The 19,591-nt window shown below is 35.1% G+C and overlaps 1 protein-coding gene across 2 annotated transcripts in view; it reads left to right on the top strand.

The window, feature by feature from the left end:
- The window catches only part of LOC138709386 (neurobeachin-like protein 1), a 686,489-nt gene that overhangs the window by 50,028 nt on the left and 616,870 nt on the right, over positions 1-19,591 (top strand). For both annotated transcript variants that reach the window (XM_069840124.1, XM_069840125.1), the window contains 9 exons: positions 1,604-1,739; positions 1,950-2,114; positions 3,327-3,414; positions 5,136-5,469; positions 9,423-9,604; positions 11,973-12,162; positions 15,707-15,840; positions 15,988-16,147; positions 17,594-17,844. In XM_069840124.1, the coding sequence (XP_069696225.1) occupies positions 1,604-1,739; positions 1,950-2,114; positions 3,327-3,414; positions 5,136-5,469; positions 9,423-9,604; positions 11,973-12,162; positions 15,707-15,840; positions 15,988-16,147; positions 17,594-17,844 (1,640 nt within the window). The remainder of the gene's footprint in view (positions 1-1,603; positions 1,740-1,949; positions 2,115-3,326; positions 3,415-5,135; positions 5,470-9,422; positions 9,605-11,972; positions 12,163-15,706; positions 15,841-15,987; positions 16,148-17,593; positions 17,845-19,591) is intronic.

A 19,591-nucleotide genomic window follows, 5' to 3' on the forward strand; every position in this document is an offset into this window, starting at 1 on the left:
ATGGACTGGAGAGGCGTAGATTCTGTCGCAGATGAAGTCCTTTTACAGAATTGAGTTAAGGGAGTAATCCAGCTCAACTGGTCCAAAAAATTGATTTTTTTTTTTGTTTTGTCCAACATCTGAAGTATAGAATTTCCTCTTTTTGTCTACGAAAGAATTTTCTAAATATCTCTCTTAGTTTCCCAGTTATGACCAAAAATATTCACCAGGAGAGTACTATGTTGATATGTTTGTCGTTCGTTCTCCAAAACTTAAAATTTGTAATACCATTTTTCTCATAGCTCGAAAACTATTAAAGACAATTGCATGAAATTTTGTATGGTTATTGTATACGTCATGATGATCTATAATACTGTATATGTGAATTAATATCTTTGTACTTCCCAAGAAACTAGTTCAATTAATTAAAATGTGTCTCAGTGAAACATACAGCAGAATCCGTATAGGCGAATTTTTGTCAGATGCTTTTTCCAATTCACTGTGGGCTACGCAAAGAGATGCACTATCACCTTTACTTTTTAACTTTGCTCTAGAATATGGCATTAGGAAAGTCCAGGATAACAAAGGGGGTTCGGAATTGAATGGGTTACATCGGCTGCTTGTCTGTGCGGGGATGATGTGAATATATTAGGAGAAAAAAGTAAATCCGAAAAGACAAAGTATATGATTATGTCTCGTGACCAGATCATTATACGAACTGGAAATATAAAAATCGAACATTTTCCTTTGGAAAATTCAAATATCTTGGAGCAACAGTAACAGATATAAATGACACTCAGGAGGAAATTAAACGCAGATTAAATATGGGAAATGCATGTTTTTATTCAGTTGAAAAGCTTTTGTCATCCAGTCTGCTCTCAAAAAAGCTGAAAGTTGGAATTTATAAAACAGTTATATTACCTGAATAATTTCAAGGGAAAAATTATTCCGGGGTTGGATATCCATCCCGGGCCTTTGGCAGAGTGTGCCAATGCTCTACCGACTGAACGTCCAAGGAACTTCACCTGACACCTTCTAAATTTTTCCCTTTATATCCACATACCTCGAGTGAGCTGACAAGATGCCAGAAACCAACATCAAGTGCACACAAACTCTGTGTGACTTGAAATTATGATTTTCTGTTAATGTACCTACAGTCAGGTGATTTAGGAGATGTGAGAGCTGAATAATGCAGTATTTACAGAGATCATAAGTTTTTTCACTAATCATATTTATATTATATATATTTTGTGCTTAGTCCTTCACATGTGAGACTAGATGAAAATTATATGGCTGATCAACTAGCGAAAAGAGGAACTACACTCTGCAGACATTTCCTTTGGTCACTTAATATGTATTTAATCTAAATTCCATTAATTTTGATTATTAGATACATATGCTGTAATTCTTCTTGGTATTGTACTTATTATATTATGAACAATATGGGGTAAGAAAGATGCGTTGAAATGATAGCTTCAGTGGAAAGGATGTGAGAACTAAAAATCTACCCCACTACTATTTTTGTTTAATTTATACTAACCATGATTCGAAACTGTTTCTCTAAGATGGAAATGTTCCCTCAGGTTTGTTATCATAAAATTTAACTGAAATTATGGTTTTACAGATGGTATCAGTGTGCCAGGCATAAAGAAGTGGCCAGGAGCAGGATATGGATTTAGTTTCCATTGCTGGGTGAGATTGGACAATGTAGAGGAATCACATTCTGTCAGTCCCACAAACTATCGGCGGCAGCTCTTCAAGTATGTACAAATGCATTATATATGTTATGTGCACGTGTCACTGCAGTTGATCACTGTAAAAATTGAAGTAATGCTTTTCTATCTTTTTAAAAATTTGCTGATATGACGAAGGCATTAGACAGACACGTAGATATTTTGATCAGGTTCGGGATTAATTGATGAGCTTTCTGACGAAGATGATGAACACTGAAGATTTAATGTATTGTACAGCTTGCTGACTAGTGCTGGAACTGGACTTGAAGCTTTTTTCCGACCTGATGGGGCCCTCGTTATTGGAATCAACACCAAGAAGGAATTCCTTTCCGCTTCCGTGACGGACTTCCCTCTTTTAGATGGACAGTGGCATTGTCTTGACATATGCCACGTGGCTGCGAGGTTTGTGAAAATATTTTAAACTTGATTGCTATCTTATCTTTTTCTGTTTACCATATTAAGGAAGTAAATTATGAAATACTGTAGTTGTATTCGCTTGTGTATGTGGTAATTTGTGTCGAAGTTCTTCATTTGAGTGTATAAATAATGAAGTCTCTTATTTATACTCAGTGTTCTTCATAATGAATTCAGTTTCGTGAATGCAAAAACAGTTTTTAGTAATTGTTGAACTTATATGGATCATATGAGGAGACACCGAGGAAGGCAGAAAATAGGAAAGATTGGAGGTGAAGAAGGCAATGTAGTGTTGTAGATATGTCTATTCTATGGAGATGTTTGTCCAGACAATCATGTCCAATATAAAGCCGAAACATGGCAACAGCAGATTTACGAGGCAATTAAGGAATTTGATTAGGGTTCTCCAAAAGCTCTTGAAGTTTACAATTTTCGTTCATCAACTTATGATAACTTTTACTCATTTTCTTCTTTATTATTCGTTTTATTGATTCACAGGGGAATGCAGTTGTTTTTTGTTTAATTTTGGAGTCTCTTTTTTTAGCTAACATATCAATTTTTCCATTTTCTTGTATATTATAATGTGCTGGAACCCATTACATAACTAATTTTTTTCCAAGCTTTTGAATTTGCTTAATCATAGAATGTCTTTCTTTAATTTTCTTCATTTTGGGGTAAGTGCTGGATGCTATTGCTTGAATTGCAGCTTTAGAAGCTGGTAATATGACAATATTTTTGCAGTGGTGTAACCAAAAGAATATGTTTTGGCTAAAAGTATAAATGTCTCCAATCTCTCCATCAAAGTTAGTAGTATTGTTAGTAGTATTTCTTCCCACACTTTTATAAAACGAGAAAAACAGGCAAGTTCCTCCAGCACCACTTTCTTCATTATCATTTAAGAGAGATCCATCTCTATAAATGTGTGTCTAGTCATTAAGCGAATGAATATCTGGTATGAAGGGTTTCTAATGTAATAGACTTTGCTATTTCAGGAGATGTTTCTTTCTTGTTAATGATTTCATTTAAATGTATGTAATAATTAATTGTAATGCTGAATTGTTACATTGCGAAACATAACTCCTTTTCATGAGGTATAGGATTCATGCTCTGTTGTTAAATAATTATTAAATAATAAAATTGTTATTATTATGATTGTGATTATTATTATTGTTATTAATTTATTCTTTTTGCAAATAACAGGCGACCATTTGGACAGAACCAGCTAACAATCTACATAGATGGTACACAGAGAATGGCAGCGGGGGTTAAATCTCCTGCAATGACAGATGTGAGTTAGTGAGTTATATCTAAATTCCTTTCGTATATTGACACATACATACATTTGGATATTTTCATTTTACAGAATAAGGCTCCCCTCTCCTCTCTTGCCTCTCTCCTCTCTCTTCTCCCCACTCCTTTCCCCTTCACTCTCACTCTCATTATCTCTTTCCTTTCGTCACTTCGTCTCATTTCCTGTCATATGTTAAGGTATGTTCATGGATGGGCAACTCGTGCTCCCAAAGTGCTAAAAAAAACCTTGAAAGAGAGAAAGGCAGACAGAGCCAGCCGCAGCACTTAGAAGTTGTTTGTAGTTTCGCTGCAAAAGCCACGGTGCGCTCTGACGGCTCATGCAGGTGATCATGATGTCTATTCCCTGGTTTGAATTTCAGAATGACGCATGGTATAATAATTATAGTAATTTTAGACAGACTATACCTGAACACATAACAAAATTATATTATTTTCTAGCATTGTAAATTAGTTTAGTACTGGAAACACAAACTGAACACAACCTTTTCAAGATACAACAAATATAGCTGCAACACTTATTTATTATTACACTATGTGTTAATATTTATTATTATATGTCTTATTTGAAACGTACAGAGCTAGAATTTATATGTCTTTATACATTAAAGAGTATTCCTCTGTTCTCAGAAAGGTAATAGTCTGTATTCGCAAACAATAACAAATTCAAGGAAGTATTTTTTACATGTTACAACAGATGAAATAAGCCTACTTCTGAGCTCTTTCTTTACTTTGAGAGCTTTTACACTTCTTTCTTGTATTAAACTCTGCCTCAAGCACATACAGTATATATGGAAACAAAGAGTATATTTGGAAATTCTACTTAGGCAACATTACGAACAGTTCGATTCCTGATTTTGCTGGAATCTGAGTGGCGTGCTGTTCTGTAGATTTATTAATTCAAGCTATAAATTTTCAGGATTTTCTATCGGGGTAAGCCAGAAAGATTTCAGAAAAATTTCGATTCCTTGTCAATTGTCACTATTTCTCCAAACTTAGCAGTGAATTCTGCTGTAGGTCTTGAAGTAGGGTCTTATATTTGATAAGAAGATTTTCTTATCACTCTTCAAGATAGTTTATAGTCAAAGAAAGTGAAGTTGTCTATGTTCTACATGATACTACCACATTTCAAATTTATCCATAAATGTTCTTAGCTAGTCATTATATGTCGTGCAATTCTGTAACTCGCACGCACAACGTGCTAATGATATTTGATATCAGTCTCACCTTGTTGATATCTCATTTTTACCTTTAGCTGTTCTAAAGGAGATGCAGACAGTATTTCTTTACTAAAATCTTCACTGTTTATTTGTAATATAAAATGTCATGCGTAAGAAAGTGTAATAGAATACAAGCTTTACCTCTCTTCTTAATAAAAAAATTCTCTTTTTACTCGTAACTAAAGGGAAATGATCTGGGAATTATATTGTTTTTCACTTAAAACGAGCCGCCGCTCACTGCAGACGCGATCGAACTTGTCTTGAAAGAACCGCACACAGACAGTACAGCTAGTACAGAGTCCGTTCTACCTGCATTGAGATTGTGTTGACACTTTGAGAGCACGAGTTGCCCACCCATGGGCATGTTGGTTGCCAGTTTTGTGTTGACTGTGCGATGAGCTTTCTTTTGCTGCATGCCATATTTGTACAATCATCAGTAAGGGACTTAAAATTGATACGGCATCAATTAATTTTCTTTCAGCCTTTCACATTTTGTACAATTGGATCAGTTGTACAAAGGCATAGCAACTCAAGTAGTACTGCCACGGATATGAAGTCTGGTGATCGAGGAGGCCTCCTTCCTGGCGGAATGATGGATCGGGGTCTTTTACCTACTCTTATCAATCAAGTTCCAAACTACTTCACTTTACCCCTTCGCTCGTCTGCGCCCCTTGACCCCAATGTGAAGAGCTTTCCAGCTGGTATGCAAGACACTATTTGGGGTACACCCACCAGTCTCAGAGGGCAGATAGGACTTGCTGCTATGTTTCACGAAGCTCTCACTCCACAGCAAGTGAAGACATTGTATGATGGAGGTAATTCTCTCTCTTCTTTATTGACAGTGTTTCTTATAAAAGATTATAATTTTTATAATGTTATTGAAAATAAAATTTGGTCGCCTATTTTGAGTAGTGTAAGGAATAGATAGATGTCAGATTACGTATGTAATGTTGTATTATACTGGGTGTTCAGTTCAAAGTGTGTCATGGCTCGCTGTATGTCGTCATGTGGCTATCCGATGAGCCTAGAGAATTCAATCTTCCTACACTTCCGCAAAGGCGTATTACCTAAATGCGAGAGAAGTTGCCTAGCAAGTACGGCGTTCATTCTGAACATTACTTACCGATACGTACGGTAACGCCAGTAGTGGCAAGAATGTGAACTGTTTGGAAACACGTACTGAAGTGAGTTTTTTTTCTTACTGTCGGGATATGGGGGAGAGGGTTAAGACGATTACTTACATATTTGTTGACATTAACTTCGACGGTCAACATGGACACGGAGCATTTGATTTGTGTTGTGGAATGTTACCGTATGCAACCGATGATAACAAATACCTTGCGTACGACTTGCCGGCGCAAAACACAGTTCGAAAGAGGTTATGGTAGCACACAGACCGTAGAGACCGCCATCTGTTGCTACGACGTTCAAGTTATACCGTACACGTTCTCAAGTTCAGATTGAAGAACGCCTTAAATAATAGGTAACTTCTCTAACATATAAGCTGAAACTCGCTTCAAATCGGTGACCCAACAACAGTGACGTCATGACACACTTTGAAATGAACACCCAGTATTACATTACATTAGCCTACATTACATTGAAGTTTCCCATGATGTCTAAAATAGTTGAGTTAAAGCAGAAAATGTGTTTGTATGTGTTGGGAAAAATTTGTAAAAATGCAACCTTCCTTGTTCTCATCTTGTTCTCCTTCTCTCCTAGCCTTCCCCTTGTCTTCTTCTTGTTTTTTCTTCGTTCTCCTTGTATTCCCCGTGTTCTTATACATTTTTCTTGTTCTCCTTTCCGTCTCCTTGTGGTCTTTGTGTTCCCCTTGTCCTTCTTGTATTCCCCTTGAATATACAGAGAATTCGCCTATGGGTGGGGCCAGGAAAGCGGCCTGCCTGCAGTGTCGCTTGCGGGAATCGTCTATCCGTAAGCTTCCACTTTCTATACTATACTCTGTAGAGTTTCAATTTTAAAAGTTTAGCAGCTGATGTTTTTGAAACACTAACTTCCTGTGAAACACGTCTTAGACATTTATTAGGAGAGCGTGTAAATGATGCACTGGTTTGATCAATTTTTTCTCCCGTCAATACTCTTCGTTTTCACTTAGGAATTGTAGCATTTATCGACCCTGTTGTCCTTAATTTGTTAACAAGACGTCTAACAGTTTCTCTACCCTGAATTGGAGCACCCAGATATTTCGCTTCAAATTGCCTACGCACCTCTCTACATGACTCTGTTTTCATATACGCATCATACATAAAAACTCTTTGTTCAAGCGTGAATTTTGCGTTTTGCATTGTTAAGAAATTCTACACACACGCTGAATATTTATGCAACTGTGTCAAGAAACTGCACTGTACGTGTTAAACACTGCAACATCTGGCTCACAACTGATAACTTGTCGACCTTGATGTCCTTGATTGTCGAGCGTGTCTCAACAACTGCGCGCACAAAGCGGCGTATCAGTACATGCCGCTTTCCTGGCCTCACCCGTAGGTGAACGCTCTGTATAAAGATATACAACATAGTAAAGCTATGCACCTGTTGACAGGTGTTGACAGGTGATTACCCACACATAGTTCTACGAAAAGATATACAGCACATTAAAGCTATGAACCTGACGATTTTTAACTGTATTGATTTCAATTTCGCCATAATATACAGTATTGTCTGATACTCTTGAAGTCGTGTGATTAAAATTTAATTAATCCAAAATTTCAAGGAAATAATGTAGCTCATAGCCTTTTGACATTTCATATTTTTGCTATTTCTAAAGCTTAGCCAGTAAGAAGCTTTCAAATGTTGATTTATTTCTATGAAAATGCACTTTATATATTGATGACCTTTTTATCATGGCAATATACACAAAATACATTGGTGCATTAATAACATTTGATGCTAATTCATAGCGAGATTTTTATTGCAACTTAAGTAGCAAATTTAATATTTAAATCTTTTCAAAAGAAAGAACTAATGCCATGAAAAGCAAATGAAAGGAATGATCGATGAATTACAAACAAATTAATCTGTACCTTTTATTGTATTTTCTCGAATACCTGCGCACTTTTTTTCCGAAATATATAAGTAAAAATGTGTGTGCTGCTTAATTCGAAATGAAGTTAGTAACATCGCCTGATTTTCTTCCAGTGCAACTCCTAAGGTGGTAGCACATGCCATTATCTTCCCCTGCACGTATTTAATTTGTTAATATTATTAAATGGCGTTTGGATTAGCAGTACAGAATCAATCAAGTTCAAGCATATAGTTTGCGCGTCTTACATTTTCATTTCTAAAATGAGTATCATTAAAGATATGAGATTGCGATTTTTTACTGCAGCAAAAAAAATTAAAATTAACAAAGATGTGGAGGAACATAAAAATGGTGACGCGTGCTAATAATGTTGCAGGATATCATGTAAATGTCCAATTAAGCAAGACAATTGACATGCACTGCACGTAGGATGGATTTGAAATGTGTCTTGTTCCAGAATAAAATGTATTTATTTATTTATTGTTGACTGAAATGTATTTGTGTTTAATTGTTTTTGATTTGTTGTGAATACATTTGTTGAATGTTTTATTTTGTAATGTTATTTATTTTATTATTTTTTTGCCTTTCAAAAGTGGGGTGTGCAGTTTATTCCAGGGCGTGGGGTATTCGAGAAAATACGGTATTTCCTTATATATGTTAGATAGTTTTGTCTGGCGTAACAAAGTGAATGTTAGTTCAACCAAGATCAAAATTGTGGCCTCTTAAAGAAGCTTGCTTAACATTTTAGCAAATCTTTCTGTAGTCTCTCTGAAGATTGCATTGGAGGTAAGTAACACTATTGGTGTATAGGTAATAAATTGTATATTAGCTGCAGGATGATTATCATCATCATCATCATCATCATCATCATCATCATCATTATTGAGTCGTCAGAGGTATGTTATTTGGAGATTCCTTCCACGGTCTGCCTGCCAACTATTAGTGAAATTAAAATTCCAAGTCTTTCAAATACAAAATATCTTATTACAAATTCTTAGGTACTCTTTACTTATCATTCAATGTCATTTATATTTTCAAGAAAGGTAGGCCTAATTTTGTCAATATCGCATTTTGGTATCAAGCGAATCCCAAATCCAAAATTTAGTATTTTTTAATTAATCGACTTAAAAAACATAACTGTTCTGTATTCTGGATCCTTGTGGTCACCCTCACTGGACAGCTGATGATTTAATCAAATCCTTCTCTACTTACTATCATTATTATTATTGTTATTATCAACAACACCACCACCATCATTATTATTATTATTTTAGTGGGTAATGTTAATGGTTGACTCAATTTATTACTGCATAGCGATTTTTAAGTTACACAAAGTGAACACCAGCAGAAACCCTTGCAGGAGGCCTGGACTCCTAATTTTGTAGTCGCTTATGGACGCTTCTTATCAAAAGATTATCGTGAATATTTATGTTGTGAAAGAGGACATTTTTAAAGACGAAGTTTGTGTATGTCATTAAACAGTACAGCCTAATTACCGAGAACTTTGAAATGAATTAGGCTGTTCGGTTTTAGAGAAAGGAACAACTGTGTCTGGCAGAAGAAACTTGACTGCTCTGTAGTGGAAAAAAAATGGTCAGGTGAGGTATTCCAATGCAGTTTTCAGTTATCTTGAAATAAAAGGCGAGAGAAGGATGGATGGAGAGGTTACAAAAATGGAAATATTTGAAGGAATTATGAAATAGAATGCACAACTTGATTTGTATTTTGCAGGTCCTAACTGCCGTTCTCTATTCGCACTGGAAGACGTTCCTGAATTTATCGAACTGACCAGCAAACTAGTGTTCTGTTTCTCTCCTGCCGCATACTGGAATAACTTGTGTCTGGATTTGGCACCTACGAATAAGTATGATGGCCACGTGGTTGCACCTCACTGCCAGACCTTCAGCATTAAGGTACTCATATTATTTCGTAAAATACGCTAGTTTCTTTTGTCTTGAAATTAGTCAGTGTGTTCAGTTTTACAAACATTTTGCATGCACCATTATAAAGAAAGAAGAATAAAATGTAATTTTTGTTTGTAGAAGTGTGTAGACCAGAGGTGTACACAAGGAGAAGGTTTACCGGTTTTGAACCCTAAACCCCGTTTTGAATTTTTTTATCCCCTTCTATAATTTTTCACTGTCAAAGTAACAAAATCTACATCGACATACCCTCCTACTCCTCCTTTAGTATAGCTCGTGCGGAACCTGGTGAAGCTTGGAGGGACAGAGCAGTAGTGTGGTGTGGGGTCAGCTACCAGCTGATGTTACAGTTATGAGATGCAAGCGAGACTGAACAAGCATTACCTCCTCCACTCTTAACCGCCTGTAGAACTGGTTTCGCCATCAAGGTCAAGCTTCACCAGGTTCCATTCGAGCTATATAATCTCTGTGCTTGGTGCTGCAGCACATTGGAATTATAACAATGCTACCTTTATTATAGAGAGATCTACCACCTAGTACTGACCTTGTAATAAAATGAAGCTGACACAACATGAAATTTAACTTGTGAAATATACTGAAAAGGTTGTTTTGACAGCTCTGCAGTGCAGATGTTGTTAAATATTGTGCATTGTCGATTTGAAACTCATTTTAAGAATGGTATTCACCAATTTGTTAGTGTGAGTTCTGACTTTATTATGAAACATTTGTTTAATGTTTTCTGCGTTTGACAGTTGATATTATTTTTAATATGAACTTCACATTATTGTTCCGGATTCTTTGATACCAGTATGTCTAAGTGCCCGCAAAGCTCAGTTTTATAATTCTTTAGCAAAAAGTCGTGTAGTGATTCTTGCGAGGTTAGTGAAAATTTCACATTGGCAAATATTTCTTCGCAGCTGCAGCGTGATGATGTTGTCACGAACATCCTTCCAGAAAATAGTTTCACATCTCCCTGTGAAAACTTAGCTGCTGATGATAATAATAATAATAATAATAATAATAATAATAATAATAATAATAATAATAATACTGATAATACTGATAATGTAAATTGTAAACAATTTTAATAATGTCTCCCCTCCCCCCTTGACAAAATTCTGCATACACCACTGGTGTGGACACTATTTATTTGTTGATAGATAATAAAGATTCAACCTTTTAGATGATGAATCATTCTTCCTTAACAACTTGGCACAAATATTAAGTTTATTACTTCATACTCGATATTATTTGAGAGTTTTATACAAGTGTAAAATATGGAACAATGTTTTTGTACACTGCAATATTTTGTGACTGAACATAAGAAAATATTTCTTCTTACGAAATATGAAAAAGTATAGTTGTTTCAAACAATTTATTTTGAAATGCTTTTTGAACCTTGCCATGTTGGTTTGTTGGCTGCACAGTGTTCTAGTAACTCTCCTATGAGACAGATTTATCACGTACTGTTTGAGTGATTGTTTTCTAAATATTTTTGTAATCTAAAATTTTATAATTTCGTTGGAAATATTAAGCAATGAAGTTGACAAACTCTTATACTGTAATAACTACTGAAAATAACTACCAAGTGATGGTGGAGTGAATGTTTGACTGATTGTGACGTTGCAGCAGTTCTTTTTCCGTTTTGGGAAGAGTAGTAATTTCTTATGTACTTCTTACTCCTTCTTAGTATACAAAGAAATTGATCTACAACAGACGTAACTACCATTGCCATTAGTATTAATAGTATTAGTTTCGTTGCTGTTAGTATTTCTATTACTAGTATTAATTACACTGTTCTCGTGGGCCATGAATTTCACAGCATCTTTGATAAACGAATAGTAGACAATTTTCACTACTGTTCTCCTTTTGTCAGATTGCATCATTGGGAGCTAGCTGACAAAACCATATGCAACCGAAAATAGAAACTGGAACTGTAGGCAGATAACATAATAGCCATTGTTTTTAATGTTTCTTATTACATTAATTAGTTGAAAATATTAGATTATTATATATGCCACAAACTTTATATCTCGTATAACCAATTTTACTTCCCTCTTTCCCTTTGGAGTTTCGTCAAAAAAAAAAATTCTTGTCACTCTTGGCTGGATTTGAACCTGTGTTATTGAACCCAGAAATGCAATAACCATTAAACACATCGCAAATAATGTCTGAAGTGGTTTATAAATTTGTAAATGTATAAATTATGACTCCAGTAAGATCAATTTTTAGACACAGTTTGAGTGTTTAAGCATTTGGTTTTTTTCCAAGAAATATAATTAGAAACATGGACCCAACTTGAAACATGTTTTGTTTACATGGTTCGTTATTTTATGATTGAAACATGTGTTTCTTACAGAATGTCATCAATGGGATTGGAGGAGTCCACGCCCTCTTCCCAATTCTTGAAAATGCTTCCAAGTCAGACGAGGGTCCTGATCTGAGCTTTCTCTCGCCAACCGTTGAAAAGGAATGCCGTTTGATTGAAGGCCGTGAAGGATCTGTTGACTCGGATGAATGGGAGATCCTGCCTTCTAGTTCTTATTCAGGTAAACATTTTGAACAGTAGTAGTATGATAACTTTATGGGACTTATTCTGATTTCATTACAGTTGTTGGACTCTTGTTGAAAGTGAGAAAAATTACGAGCGGGTGAATATTGAATATTGAAAATTTTCAAAGACTTATATTCTCTTCCTAGCATATACCAATATTTGATGTGATTTTGAATTTGTTTCTAAAGAAGGGAACCAAATTTTGTAATATAAATGAATTGGTCATTGTTAAAAGGCACTAAGTAATTTCTTTTAGTATTGTGATAATCGAAAAAATCTGTTCTACTGTTGTGGTTACATAGCACTCTCCATGATAATACTAAAGTAGAAAGTATAATTGGTTTGTTTCATCCTTTATTAAATCCAGAAAAACTTCAGAAATCCATCAAAATTTCCATTTCGTCAAGAATTGACTTAGTGCCTTTCACAGTGACTGATTCAAATATTGAAATGATGCAATAATGCCATAGTTTATTAAGCAAAAGCCAAGTATTACATATCCAAATTAGATAGCAAAATATATGATATATCTGTTAATTCATTTTGCAGGGGTTAGGAGCTGTGCTAATAAGTCATCCTGACCTTTAGTTTTCTCAAATATCATATTTCATCACTTTTGACAATGTCAAAATGTGAGTTATTCACGATGAATACAATTATGAAGTGGAATTAATAACATCTTTACAGAAACCAGTGGTAGTAGACACCACGAACAGTGTAGTGTTATAGATAGAAATAGTACAGAAACATTTGCAGAGTACAGCTGGAAAGTCTGTAAGGAGGAGGAGATAAAAAGAAAGATTGGAGGAGAAGTGTGTTCGAAATACAACTATATAAATTCATGAGAACATTGAAGAATGTAAGAAACAATATTTTATTTCGAAAATTTTCTCCTGAGGTTAGTGGAATAGTGAAAAATTACAGTGTAAGATATCAATACTTCAAGTGATAAGCTCTGATTTCTCACTCTTGTATATGTAATTAATTATGCAAAAGAAACTGGATTTTTTTTTTCAGAAATGTTATTAAAATTATAGATATACAGAAATACCTGATAGTTTATAATACCATACATACCTGAATACACCCCACCATCGAATAATCCGAGCACCCTGATTTTAGGAGAGGGAGAGGGAGAGAGAGAGGGACCTAACTCTGTTCGTCATCACTAGCGGAAGAATCATTGTTGTCTGACCATTTTGTTTAATATAAGATCTTTAGCATTAGAGACTGACTGGCTTGCATAGTTATGCAAGGCGCTCCTCTTTCCCCAATGCTTTTTAATCTCAGCATAGACCACATTTTTGATGAATTATCCGAGCCTAGTGTGGCTGAAGAATTTGGATATGACCTTGTATCGGATCTAAATAATGTAGTAACATTAGGATTTGCGGATGATATTGCACTTGTTGCTAAAAGTACAATTGCTGCATCTGAAATATTTACCATGACAAAACGGTCATTACAGCAGATCGGATTAAGTCTAAATGAATCTAAAACTCAAACCATCGTTATCGAGAAAGGAAAATTAAGTAGTACGACATTGAATCTTGGAGGATCAATTGTTAATAGTATTGATGGAGATGAACGAATCAAATACCTTGGGATTAATTTTTCTGATGAAATTAAGTTTGACATTGCCAAAGTAATCAATAATTTAAATAATAAGATCCAAGCTTTAACATCTACTTATCTTCTGAAACCAGAACAAAAACTCAATGTTTTAAATATGTATATTTGGCCTATACTTGTTTATCCTCTTCAAAATGCTCCCCTTCACCAGCTTTCTGACCGGTTTCTCGAAAATGTGGATAAGTTAATTAAAAGTTCGGTGAAGGAAATTTTATGTTTGCCAGGAGACACGCCCGACGCGATGTTGTACACCGAACGTAAATATAAGGGTCTCAGCCTTTTCAAAGCTCAATGGGAAGCATATTTACAGCATCTCAATATTTGCAACACATTATTGAGAACCTCGAATCCTCTTGTCGTTTCTACAAGGAACATAGCAGCAGAAAAGAAAGTATGTTCCAGGAAGTTAAAAATTCCACCTGAAGATCTGGATATAAGTAACATCAATGTCCATAAACTACGACAAAATCTTAGGAAACAAGAGTACGACAAATGGTGTGCGCTTCCACATAAAGGAAAAGGTGTTATTTTATTTCAAGAATATACTCCCGGAAATAAATGGATTTTTTCTAAGGAGGGTCTATCTTCCTCTGAATGGCAGGACGCAATTAAGATGAATGCTAACGTAGCACCAGTGAGAAGTCTTCATGGGAGATCCTTGGACGGTTTCCGTTGCAGATACTGCAACGAGATTGAAACCTTAGCACACGTCCTAGGATCCTGTCAGCATGGAGAACTCCTGAGAAATTCACGCCATCATAACACCCGAAAACTAATAGCACAAGCCCTTAGAAACAAATCCTTCGAGGTCCATGAAGAGGTGCACTGCGTTGCGTCTGAAGGCGGCGGAATTAGAAGAGCGGACATCGTGGCTCTAGACAAGACTAATAGTAAAGGCTTTATACTGGACCCAACTGTTAGATTTGAGATGAGCCAGACCCAACCATCCGAGGCCAACAAAGAAAAACAACAAATTTATGAGCCTACTATTCCGTATTTTCGAGAAAAATATCAGATGGAAGGCACCTGGGAAGTACATGGTTTAATGATCGGAGCGAGGGGCACCATCCCACGATCAACTGTAAACACTATCAAAACATTTGGAATCCATGACATTATTCCAAAAATAATTACTTCAACCATTAAAGGGTCTGTGGCAATTCTGAAAAATCATTTATACGGAATATCATAATACCCCCCCCCCCCTTTTCTATTCGTTAGTGTGTGATTGTTACAAATATATGTACAAATTTATTATTTCTTAAACTTAAGCTCCTAGTTCACATTTAAATTTGGCTCATCTATCTTACTGTAATTATTACTATTGTTATATGTGTGTTATTCTGTGTTTTTGGCAACCCAGGATGCCTGGGCAGACTATTTCTTGAAATAAATTATATATATATATATATATATATATATATATATATATATGTGATTATTTCTATGCTGGTATTATATTAATAACAATATACACTAAAATTATTCTTTCTTTGTTTATTCCCTAGATAATTATCTTACTGATGTTACATAATTATTTCATTCTCATTAATTCGCCAAAATAAATAAATTAATAATAATAATAATAATAATATTATTATTATTATTATTATTATTATTATTATTATTATTATTATTATTATTAATTTTTTTACAGTAGTAGACAGTAATTTTTCATTCCCTTTTCTTTGTTTCTTTTTTTTTTTAATTTAATATCTATGTTCATATATGTATATTAATTTTTTTGAGGATATACTGAGTCCTTACCCTCAATGGAAGGCAGTTTTTGTAATAGTAATAATAATAATAATAATAATTGGTGTGTGTTTACATTTTCCATTAATTTTATTGCCAACCTTATGTATAGGAACTGCTTCGAATGATAAGATACTGAATCTCTATTTCAGACTGGAAACTGGAGCAGAATCCAGTATCTGGCTTCCTGAGCCTATTGAAGAACATAATAGCTGGTAGTACACTGAATCAAGAGCAATTATTGAAAAACAATGGGCTAGCAATAATTGGAGTTCTTCTGGCTAAGGTAAGATCAATTTAGAGTGTTTGAAAGATTTGTTTTATGATCAAAAATTATCCGACTGCATTAAAAAGAAATTCGTCCGAATTTGTGAAAAAAATTGATAACCTTATCTCGAAATAACTCCAAGAGTGTCTTTTCATTATGTTGCAGGCCAAGCCCCATCTCATTGATGTGAATGTACTGATGGCAGTGCAGTTACTGATCGAGATGGCTAGAGATGTGTCAAATGCCATGCTGCTTCGTTCTTTGTATCAGCATGTTTTATTCAACTTTAAAATCTGGTCACGCAGCCAGTTCCATATTAGAATAGGTGAGGTTATATTTGGTGTGGAGGGAAGTGATGTTTGAGGTAGTAACAGCAAATAGTTTTGGTATGACCTTTGCATTCTATCCCTTTCCTGAAGTCTTCGTTGTTTTATAGACAAAGTACCAAATTAAAATAAACCAGTTTCAAGTAGGTAACATAATGCTTTAAAGGTATCCTGAAGGTAAATGATGTATTTTTATTAGTAAAAATAGTAATCAGTTGTAATTGACTACAAAGCTACGGTTTGGCTATGGCGATCTTCGCCGACGATCATCGCTGGCGATCTTCGCTGGGATTCTGTCCCGTTGATTTGAATGTGCATGGTTTCTTTACGGCGATGAATGTCAACAAACGTCACTGGGCTCGACGAACATCGTTGGCGTTTGCCTTGGAGGCAAAAACCTGGCGATCATTGCCGAGAAACCAACTGTAAAATTACAGTAGGTCATGAATTAAATCATTTAATAACATACGATTTATACATCATACATACCATAATGACGGTAAAACAGAAATATTTCTGCAATTTCTCCACTAATGAAGATGAGATATTAATTGATTAAACACAAATCCCTGTTCAACATGAGCCAAAAAGAAGAAACAACGTAAACAATAACAAATCTATATTTTGCAACAACCAGAACTGTTAATACAATTGAGTAAAGTGATTCATAATTGAAGGATACATACACGATGCGTCAGATTTAGCTACTGAAGCAAAAGTTAGAGTGTGAAATAGTAAGTGAAGTGGAATTCCGAGCAAAAGAGAGAAGTGCAATAACCTCCTCACATTATTTCTTTTATTTGTAACATTATGCCCTAAATAAATGCTCCTAAATGAAAAAAAATAACATTGTAAAAAGTAAAAATAAAGTGTTTTTATAATTGGTTTTTACCTTAAAGTTATGCTTATCTTTCAGCTGGGCTTATTATTTGTGGATAAATTTTGTGGATAATTTTACAATATCATGAATTTAAGACAAAATGAAATTGTTCGGAAGAAAGTCTGAAATATTCCTTAAAATTAGTGGGTTCATTTTCAAGATGTCTTAATATCAGTGAATTAAAATACCCCTCTGTATATCTATTTCTAAACATGACATTAACTGCTGGTACTTTAAAGATCCGTATTTGTTTTTCAAGGCAAAACTTATATTATAACGTTATCATATTGTCATCCACATATATTATCAGCTGATCAGACATGATCAACTATATAAAACAATTTACTATCCATCTACGAAGTTCGCTGGTAAAGAAACCACTCTCTGACAATGACCGCTGTTGATTTCAATTGTCGGCGATGTTCGTTCGATGAAGATCGTCGTAGCCAAACCGTAGCATAAGCAAAGCTCGAAATGGATGTTTTCACGAACTGGAATGCTCTGATTGTATCTATTTCTAACCAAAAATTTTTTCTTATTCGTTATTTTAACTGTTATCTTTCAGGTCATGTGCAGTATATTTCAACAGTGATAAAGGATGATCGAAAATACTTTCGTAAGAGGTACGGCATCCCATTCCTTCTGGATGTTATCCGCCAATATTACTCATCTTGTGAACTGTTGAGCTCGGAGGACAGCAAGACAATCCGTGTGTCGCTACTTGGTTTAGTGAAATATTATATGCAGAAGGAACTGAACGTCAAGGAAGTGTCTGCTATTTTGGGTTTTCTGTCAGCAGTCAAGGAAGAAATCCTGGTGAGCACTTCAACCATAGAACACTGTTCACTGTTCACTGTTCCTGCAATATAATCTTCTAATGTGTAACATAACATCTGTGATTTTTATATACACTGTTTATGTACACATAAAGGTACGGTCACACGTCGCTACTTTTGCTGCGCAACTTTTGTACTGTAGCTGCAAAAGTTGCGTGTCGTTTTCGCACGTAAGCCAAAAATAGCACGCTGCACTCTAATTTTCGTGCTGCGCAACCCGAGTGCAGCAAAAGTTGCAACTGGAGGTTGCAAGTCTGTTCACACACAAGGTGCTACTTTTGCAGCCGCAGTCATGCTGCAGGTTTCCATCTCCGTGTTGACTTCTCAATATACATTTTGTGGTTATGTTCACATTATTAATAAACTCATGCGAAAGCTTACTTATCTATTATTTGCTTTTCTGTCCTCACTAGTATTGAGAAATTGGCATTATTTTTACTATAAAGCTTTTAAAAACGCCTATATACTTAAATGATAACCAACAGAATATTCACGTAATCAATGTTGGCAACCCTCCTGTTTGAAACTACGCTACAGAAAATAAAAAAAGTGAATTATATCGTCAGCAAATATGCTCAGACTGTGTTGTGCATTTAATAACTGTTACAAATAATTTATTTTCATCACATCTAACATTAAAATACAACCAAACAATAAAAGTATCATTGGCACATGTGGGTGGCAACACTGGTCGCAACCGCAACAAAAGTTTCAACAAAACCTATATCAAAAATGCTGCGGCTGCAACCCTGAGAACCCTGTTCACACGTCGCTACTTTTAAGCTGCGCGCAGCATGGAAAAGTAGCGAGCAGCAGGTTCGGCAGCCGCTACTTTTCGGGTTGCACCGTTGTTCACACGTCGCAGTACGAGAGTCGCGCAGTTTTTTGTACTGCATCGCTGCAAAAGTAGCGACATGTGACCGTACCTTAAGTACATACGAGCTATTCCATCTCAAATCGACCGAAATGGAGAGAAAATTGACCTTACAATTTCTAAATACAAGGAAACTTTTTTTGTACGTTGAGAACTGTGATACAATGCAATGGGCAATGTTTGAGGCATCAGAACTTCGTAGTGTTTAAATTAAAAATATTTAAACTTATCGTATTTTCATAAAATTAGCAACTTTAAACTGTTGTATATCCGAAACCCTTTCACCCAATGATCAAATTCATGGTTTATTTTGATGCTGAGAAATAAAAGTTTATATTGACATATAAACAGATTTTCTTACTTTTTATGGAAATGGAGAAATTTAAATTTTTCCTCATTAAGACGCCTTTGGCTAAGAAAAAAATATTTTAAAAATATATAGTTAGATTCCGCATTGAAAGTATAAATACACACATATTTTTTACTGATGGTATATTGATAAGAAAGTATTGAAAATATCAAATAAAGAAAATAAATAGTACGCGCGTGAAGTAACCAGCTGACTGTGAGATGGGAGCTAGCCGAGACACGCAAGCCCAGGAGACAAACACGTGATGTTTCGTCTAGTAGCTGGGCTAGCTTTATCACAAGTTTTCATAAACACAGGAGTAAAATCGCTTATCTTCAGCTCTCGGCCAGTGCGTGTGGTACTGCGCCGTTCAAGTCCAGGCGTGTGAAAATAATCTATTTAATACCCTCGAAACTTATTGCCATACCACTAAGCAAACAATGCCGAATCCCTCTTAATAATGCAAGGTTTTTTTTTTCAATATTTTTTTACATTTTTACAAAT

Source organism: Periplaneta americana, chromosome 11, assembly GCF_040183065.1.
Source record: "Periplaneta americana isolate PAMFEO1 chromosome 11, P.americana_PAMFEO1_priV1, whole genome shotgun sequence".
NCBI classification, from domain to species: domain Eukaryota; kingdom Metazoa; phylum Arthropoda; class Insecta; order Blattodea; family Blattidae; genus Periplaneta; species Periplaneta americana.